The sequence below is a fragment of the Anguilla anguilla genome, chromosome 9, assembly GCF_013347855.1.
Source record: "Anguilla anguilla isolate fAngAng1 chromosome 9, fAngAng1.pri, whole genome shotgun sequence".
Taxonomy (NCBI): Eukaryota; Metazoa; Chordata; class Actinopteri; order Anguilliformes; family Anguillidae; genus Anguilla; species Anguilla anguilla.
This window is the reverse complement of record NC_049209.1, coordinates 51,383,104-51,392,107: the sequence shown is the minus strand read 5'-3', so window position 1 is coordinate 51,392,107 and position 9,004 is coordinate 51,383,104. Positions and strand designations below refer to the sequence as shown.

At 44.8% G+C, this 9,004-nt stretch overlaps 1 protein-coding gene across 2 annotated transcripts in view; it reads left to right on the top strand.

Annotated features, from left to right (window-relative positions):
- Nucleotides 1–237: 237 nt before the first annotated feature.
- Nucleotides 238–9,004, top strand: part of rxfp2a (relaxin family peptide receptor 2a) — a 34,191-nt gene continuing 25,424 nt past the window's right edge. For both annotated transcript variants that reach the window (XM_035435293.1, XM_035435292.1), the window contains exon 1: nucleotides 238–792. In XM_035435293.1, coding sequence (XP_035291184.1) covers nucleotides 702–792 — 91 coding nt within the window. In that variant the 5' untranslated portion in view covers nucleotides 238–701. The remainder of the gene's footprint in view (nucleotides 793–9,004) is intronic.

The window sequence follows — 9,004 nt, the reverse complement described above, 5'->3', positions numbered from 1 at the left end:
GTCATTTCAATTTGTTTTCCTCAGATCCACAGGTCTTCCAATTGTCTCACCGGCAAACAAGATATTGCCCACGTGTTAACCCTAATCAACTAATTAGACGTAATCAAAGAAGGGAAAGTATCCTTGTCGTTCATGCACGAGTCCACACATGCGCGTTTGCGCAAGTGAACTCGCTTGCGCACACTGGGACAAGGCAATCACTCTGATTGTTACGAGGCCGTGATTGAGCTCTTTGATTGCAGTTCGTTTATTTTATTTCTTATATGCAGTGTTACAAAAAATAGCCGGTCGTCTAGCCCAGCGTACTTTAATAAACAGAAAGCGCAAACCAGACTACGCTCACGCGGATTGGTCAAAGCAGCCTGTGGAGTAGCTGTGACGTAGCCGTGTCGCTTAAACGGCGCCCCGAGCGTTCTTTGAAACGGACTGGCTGGTGACTTCACTCAGTCTTGTTCCTCCGGATATCATCTTCTTTCCCACCCATTCCAGAGTTAATGGAGACAGAAAACAAGCCGACCACATGTCTTCTATTTTAAGAGACTTTGTTTTTTTTAAGCTCCAGACTTTTAAATAAATTAGCTAAGCACCTTGGCGTGTTTTTTTTCCCGTGCGCATGTCCTTTTTTGGGTGAATTCTTACACACTGGAAGCCCAGAAAGACGAGGAGCGTGCGTTTGTCACCTGGAATGAAAACACGGAACGATGGGATCAATTAAATTTGGAGTGTCGAGTTTGCGCTGGGATGTTCCGCTGGTTTTATTGCGTATCCACCTGACATTAGCATCACTGAAAGGTAAAACAAAGACTTAATGTGCAACTTGAAATTTTGGCTTTTATATTTTCTGTGTTTTTCAATTGTCTAGTTTTACGTTTCAACCCAGCGTGCATGCGTAGAAAATATTCAACTTTCTTCAGGGTGATTTTTAAGTGAAAGGGTAGGTCTTTGTCTCCTTGATCTTTCATGAAATCTAATTGCCACGATGGTGGTTAATCCTTTATCATCACTGTATCTTCATACTGCCCTACTACTAAACAAAATATGATATCTATCTATCTCTATCACACCCATGCATACAGACTTAGATACATACATTGCATTTCACTATTGCTGATTGCCATTGCATGATGTGCACGATGCCCCAATTTTGTACCTGACAGAACTGTAAGAGTTAAAAGTAGATCTAGCTGCAGGCGTTCCATTTTCTCCCTGGGTAATTAATTACGCTCGTTCCATCGTTGCAGCTGTGCACGCTCTGGCTTTCCGCAGCAGCCTGTGGCATATTAGCCTATTTGAAAACGGAAAAACTCATTGATGGACTTTGCTGGATGCGAAGTGATGGACCATATAGGCAAGACCGACATCGCGTGCATGTGCGGATGCGCCGGGTCGAGCTTTTAAACCTTTCTTTTAAAGGAGACACTTGTGGGCTACCAGCCTGATGAACTTCAAAACTTTCGTCAGGAAACGTTTGAAACAATGAAGCCTTTGTTACAGCCGACAGATCTGGTACGCAATTTTTAGGACAGACTGTAACGGATCAGCCTTTGAATTACCGACCAAACGTCGCGGTTCGCCGTTGCACCGGGCGACAGATTGCGAGCGAATGCGCCTCTGATTTTTCAGAAAAACCTGATTGTCCTCGGAACCCTCAGAAGACCACAAATGGCTTCTACGTTGCATTCAGCTGTGTAGATGGCAACAGCTCGTGCGCACACCCTGTTCTGTCCCGGGCACAAATGCGACTTGGTATTCCCTAAGTGACCCCGTGTAAATTTGTTTTGCTTTTTTTTTTTTCTTCCCTTTTAGCAGAAATGGATTAAAAACGTGTATGAATATTGAAAATAATCTAAAAAGTAACAGGTGTTTGATGCTTTTCATTCGTAGTTATTTTAGAGAACAGCTCTGAACTGCTATAAAATGAATCCCCAACGCTCGGCAACAAGACAGGGCATGTTAAAAATAAACTAGTAATCTTGATACCCACTGTGGGCTGTAAGCGAATGTTTTTTTTTTTTTTAAATGCGTTTTTAAAAATAAATTTGCTCCAGTGTCACAAGTTCATGAAAGCACCTTGTCAGTGCTGCTGTTCTGATTGGGAGAGTTTCTGAATGAGCATTCACCTCGGTGGATGGCTGGTGTGAGTTCGGAGAGGCCAGTATACAGACAGATGTGGAGAGACAACACAAGGGAAGGGATCTCTGGAGTAATGCTGCTCTGAACTGTAGTAAGCATTCGCATGCAGTGACGCAACATCAGTGCTGTCAGTGCAGCTCACCAGACAGATCTTTGGTCTTCACGCACCCTTCCCGCACATCTTTAACTGTAGGATTCACTTCAGGAGTCAGCTTCGAAGCCAACGCTTAAAGAGGGGAGCTTGCGTATTAATCCCGGGCATGAAATGGGAGGTTATTCCATAAAACGGGAGAAGGCTCCTGCTGTCCAGTATAGATTTAATTCTTCTCTCTATCTTCGAATGGCAAGCGACTTGTGAAGTACTGTAGTCATGGTGAAGGGAAAGGGATAAGTAGTCCAATGAGATATTCTGGAGCAGTACCTTGAAGTCAGAAGAAGGCCTTGAAGACAGAAGAAGAACCTTGTTTTCAATTCTAAATTTGAAATTTAACAGGCAACCAATGAATAGATGCGAACAGTGGACTGACATGTTCACGTTTCTTGGTTCTTGTAAGAACCTTTTGCAACTGCATGCTGATTCATTTGGAGACTTTTCAAGGTGAAATACACTCACACACACACACACACATGCGCAGTATGTGACACATTCACACAAGCCTTTGCACCAGTGAAACTGCACATGCTCTGTAGCTGGCACAGTGTCTGACTGCTGTGCATTATGGGAAATGATGATAATCCTTCAGGTTATTGTTCCACATGCATTTTAGTGACCCATCGCAACCCCTCTCACGGCCTGCAGTTTTGGGGACAGCTGTTGTGCTTTGTCCAAGGCTGTGACAGCGGTCCACAGAACTGTTCCTCTATTTGTTTTTTTGTCAAATTTTGTGTTGGCACCAAGTGAGACCCTGTCTAGCATTTGGACTGCTGTTTGGAATGGCTTCCTGGGTGGGATTTTGGCTAAGCGTGTTTCCGCCGAAATCTGGCAACGCTGTCCTTGTTGGATGTTCTCCGAAAACTGACCAAATACGGCAGTTGTTATTTTTTTATGTATTATATGGAATGCATCATTAAAAAAAAAAAAACACAAAGACCAACACAATTCCCAGAAGGTAGTTGCTCATAAAAGTCAGTCTGCAGCAAGCAGCCTGGAAACGAAAAAGCGAGACAAACCGCCCCCCCCCACCCCCCACCCCCACCCCCACATCCCCACCCATACCCTTACCCCTACCCCATTCCTCACCAGAAGAACACACCCCCTGTGGTGTGTTGGAATGTCCAGAGACACGCCCCCAGTGAGAGCCAATGGGAGGGTAGACCAGGAGAACGTGGGTGGGGGGGGGCACGAGAGATTGGGAGGACAGGTGGACCCCATCCCGTCTGGTTAATTTGCTAGTTAGCCAGGACCCTGCGGTTTTACCAGGACCAGGCCTGGGTCAGGCACGGGTTAGAAATGCTTCAACTTTTTAGACGTGAGTAATACAGAAAAATACATTTTAAAACACTCCCCTGAGATCCTTGTGAATTTCCAGTGCCGCGTGTCAACTAGTCAGCACTTCCAAGTGGACGAATATAAAAGACCTGCTGCCTGGTTTATAAAAATGGATGAAATCCAAAGAACAGGCAGAAATATAGATTTATTATCAAGTACAAAACACTCAAAATTCAAGGAAAACGAATGTCTTGGTCACAGACCTTCACCAGAGTCTAGACTTCACTTGTCAAAACAAGCAATCAGACTGTATGCTGTGAATACTGGTGTAAATTGATTTTGTAGGCAAGAATTTTTGCTGGTGTGTAGTATTTCAAGCACTCTAGTTATTTGTCTTTGAGAGAAACTTTTTAAGGAGATGCTGGAAGTGCCCCCCCCCCCCCCACCTCTCCCCATGTCTTTGCTTGTCTGACACAGTTCTTATCAAGGCAAAATTAGAAGAATTAGTGATTGTGTTATGGCTTGGGGGGGGGGGGGGGTCAAGAGGGAAAATACAAATGGCAGCCAATGCATTAGCTAATATCAACCAAAATGGACAGGGCATACTGATTTTTTTTTTTTATTTGGAAGAGAAGTGAATGGGTTGATTTATTAACGGTTACATAGGAGAGTGTTTCCCCAAGGTTGTTCATATTACAGTCTATGATGCTAAAGTGTTATTAAATGGCTTCATAACGCTTCTCCCTGTGCCTGGCAAAAATTAATAAATAAATAAATGATTTCACCGTTATATAATGTTTATGTGCATAACTATTTCCTTCATTGTGCTTCCAAAATGAAAACCGTCATGGTGGAATTTCCTATTTCAATTTACAAATGGCCCGTATAAATTTCCTCAGTTGAATATTTTACTTCAATAAAACACCTTTTCTGGAGTGTGACGGCTGTGGCTTTTCCTGGCATTTGGATCTGCAATCTCGGAATTGTAAAAACCCCACTACCGTAGCAATTATATCAGTGGGCCTCGATCCTGGTCCTGGAGGGCCGCAGGGTCTGCTGGCTTTTTGCTGTGACTCAGAACTGGAGAAGCGCAGCAATCGATCGGTTAACGCAGTTGATCACACAGCTGACTCGGCTCACCTCGTTTAATGGGTTTGAACTGGCTTTTGTAAACAAAAACCAGCTGACCCTGTGGCTCTACAGGACCAGGATTGGGGGGGGGCGGAGGGTCGTCATTGCACTAAATGAACAATGTATTCAGTTATGCTTGTGCCGACCCATAAGGGGTCAATGGGGCGTGGTGTCTGGGCGCAAACCGAACAGGACTGTCCAGCTTTTTTGTTAACGGTGAAACACAATTAATAATGTCTTAGCAATAATAACAATTGCAATGATAACGTAGTATAATGGTTAGGGAGCTGGACTTGCTGACTCAGAGGTTGCAGGTTTAATTCTCATTAACCTTCAGTTGATTTTCTGCCGTAGCAGCATGGATTGTATGAGTAATAAGGAATGATTATTATCATTGTATGATTAACTTTTTGCCCCAAAAAGAAAGCAGGACAGTCCTCCTTTATTTATTTGTTTAGAGTGGCATGGTGGTGCAATGCAAAGACATGCAGGCTAGGGTTACAGTCTGAATTTCGTCTTTGTGTGTGTGTGTGTCTGTGCCCTGCAATGGACTGGCGAACTTGCCCTGGGTGTATTCCTGCCCTTCTCGCCCAATGCATGCTGGGATAGGCTCCTCCCGCGACCCTGACCAGGAATAAGCGGGTATAAGATGATTGATGGATTTGTTTATTTATTGCCCCCTTTCAGACAGGTAGAAAGGATAGCGAGCGATGGATAGGGAAGGGAGAAAAGTGGAGGAAGAGAAGAAGGAATGGTGCGGATGGAAGCCCCACCCCCACGGGGGGGCACATTCTGCCGAGAGTCTCGCCCCATGTACAATAAATTGAAAATCGGTTTCATCTCGCTCAACCGCTTACAGTAGAATGGTGCATTAATTTTATAGTACAAAAGAAATTGTTTGCACACACAAATTGGGCTGCCTAGGGATGTCTCCTGCATCCCCCCTCCCCTGCTCACAAAAGAGGTGCACAAGCAGATTTTTGCAGCCTTATTCTTGCACGTGAAGCATTTATTTAGTGCTATATAATGCAGTTCATTGGTTTTGTGCACCATTCTACTCTAAGCGGTTGAGCATGATGATTTATATCAGTTTTCGCATTTTTATAAGTAACCTGTAAAAAAAATCCTTCAGGATAGGTACTTCTAGTATTGCATCAGTAAATATCTGACTGCGTTCAGAGAAAGGTACAAATACAGCCGTGTGAATTTTCCCGGACTACATAATGCCGAATGTAATGTACTATAGTCTAACCCCACTCATATCTCAGTTCTCTACCGTTTAACGGTGCATTTGATTTGAAATGGCCCTGTGTTGGACATCGAGCGGACTGCCAGGTCTGTGCACGCTGCGGAGCATTTTAAACTATCTCTGTTTCTTTTTTTCTTTTATATATACATTTTTTTTTTTTTTAGATGAGGCTGAAAGACTCAGATGTTTCGGAATGTGACTCATCGGGGTAGTTTTTTTTTTTGTGTGCAGCCTGCGGCTCCATGTACAAAGCTCTAAAACATCATCACAGATTTAGGAGAGATTATCAGACAGCAAAATTCAATCAGAACCTCTATTTCAAGGTGGGCTGTTGGGTGGTATTTCACTCCATGACAGCAAATCCATGAAGCAGCGTATTTCTTAATGGGAATGGATTTCGCTCTTCGCTTGCACCCTGGGACTAAACAGAGATGCGCGCGCGCACGAGGCTAAACCTTAGCAAACAGTGTTCAGCGCTCAGATTTCCTGAACGCGGTCATTTTGTTTACTAAACTGGCACGGCGGAACTTGCGCATAGGTTTATTTGGTACACTTCAAACAGTCCTCCCTGGAAGTCTTATCTTGTGGAATTTTGAGATGTTCCCTCTTTTGATTGTTTCCTGTCTGGAAACTGGTAGTTTTTTTTTCTTTTCTTCTTTTTTTTGTGGCTGGATAATAGCCTAGATCCATCCAGCTGCTTTCCTCAGTTTTTGTCTCATGATTGTGTGTGCGCGCGTTTTGTTTATTTTTTTCTTCTTCACGAACTGTTCAGCAATCACCAGAGTGACCTCTCTTCTCAGAAAAACTCTCAAATGCTCACATCCATTTCTAAGCTCGGATAGGAACGCGGCACGTTTTTGTTTTCAAAGATAAAGCAACGGAAATCTCAAGCGCTGTTAATTACAGGAGCTTCACAGTCTCTGTAATTATGGAAATAATGCTCAATTTCTTTTCCCTCTTGGGCAGTGCGTGTCAGGCAGGTGGATCTGTCATTGGATTTTACCGTCTTACTTAGCCAGGCTCGGACAGATTAAACTTACAAGCGAGTCTGATACTGCTGTCAAAATCAATCTACGTGCGTCTGAATCCATTAGGGTCAGCGAGCTGTGCTGTACAGAATACGACTGTGCTGCTTGCTAATCAGCCTGGCTGCTGCAGAAGCATCTGAGATAAAAAAATTACTTCATCCGTTACATTATCTGAGCTTGGTTCACTGCTCCTCAATCTCTTTCTCAGTAATAATAATAATAAAAATAATAATAATAATAATAATTGTAATAACAACCACAACAATAAATAAATATTTTTAAATTTGCTCTCCCCTGCGATGATAAACTGCAGTAGGGGGTGGCTCCAGGATCATTGCACACTGCCCACGTTTCGATTGGCCTCACCTCTCCCACGCAGCAGGAGGTTTTCGCATTCGCCCAAGAGCCTGGTCATTTTCAAGGCTCCAAATTTCTGGTAATAATCCTCCCTCGTGTCTGTGTATTTGAGCAGGATGACGGTCATGCCTGTCATGTCTGAACAGCTGGCTCTTTTCCAGCTACCCCCCAAGGCATCTACGCCAGATGTAACTGGCATGCAGATGCAAGCGCTGCTTTTTTCTTTTCTCTAGCCTTGATGCTGTTTGTTTTAATCCCTGGTTAATGCTGAACTCGCCGGCCTCTGCTCATAAAGAACAAGAAGTGCAACACTTTAATTGCCTTTAAATGGCTTTGTTTCCATTGCGATGTCCTTTGTCAGCGAGTGAGCAGAGTAAGTGCTTATCTGTAGGGCGCCCGCAGTCTGGTGTCTTAGTCTGTGGGTGCTTAACATGATGTCACTGGGAGGAATTAAGATTCCGAGGTACGTTTTTGCCCCTCTTGTTTGAAATGCACACTTGATAATGGCAGTATGGCTCATTGCTACGAAGTCCCTCCCCCCCCCCCCCCCCGAAAACATGCAAGCTCTGCCTCTGCCCCTAAGCCGCTGCCTCAGTTCAAACTGAGGCTTACGCATGTAGCTCGAGCACATAGACCGCGAGCACCCCTCTGACCAGCAGGGGTCACTGTTGAGCGATGAGTCGCGCTCCTGCCCGGCAACCAAACCCCTCCCTCCCTGGGTGACTCCGCTGCGGCGAGTTGTACCCCTCGCAGTGATCCACTGGCGGACTGCGGGGGCCCCCGTTGGCGCTCTGGAACGGCGCCTTACCCGTATGATCCGCCGGACCGCTCCCGCCATCGCACGCCAGGACTGGGGGGGGAACTGCTCGTCCCTACTCCCAATCAGATCGTTCCTCCCTGGAAGGATCCCCGGGCGTGCGGTGAAGCGTTTCTCGCGCAGGGGAAGGAAGCGGTCTGCTGACCCCCGAGGACAGCCCTCTCTCTGGGGCCGCCTCTCTGTCTGTCCATCTGTACCGCCTCGTTCTCTGAGAGGCTTGACCTCGGTCTCAGATACTGTACCGCGGGGCCGCACTGTACGAGCGGAATCCGTCTCGTCTTCGTATTTCATCAGCGGTACAGCGGAGCCTGTAGCGCTGGGCCACCAGATAGGCCGTCTGCGTCATCGTTAGCCGCTACATTTACCACAACATTGTTAGCATGGCCGTTATATTTACCATGACATCGTTAGCATTGCTGCTGCATTTACCATAACATCGTTAGCATGGCTGCTACATTTACCATAGCATCGTTAGCATGGCTGCTACATTTACCATAGCATCGTTAGCATGGCTGCTACATTTACCATAGCATCGTTAGCATGGCTGCTATATTTACCATAGCATTGTTAGCATGGCTGCTATATTTACCATAGCATTGTTAGCGTGGCTGCTATATTTACCATGACATCGTTAGCATGGCTGCTACATTTACCATAGCATCATTAACATGACCGCTATATTTACCATGATGTTGTTAGTATTGCCGCAATGGTATATACATATAAAATGTATTATAATAAAAACAATTATTATTATTTTGTTTTTGTTATGTTAAACTAGTTTGGCTTTAAATGGGTAATTTATGAGCAGAATGATCAAGAGGAAAGAATTCAACAGATTTCTTTCAGATTCTGAAGTG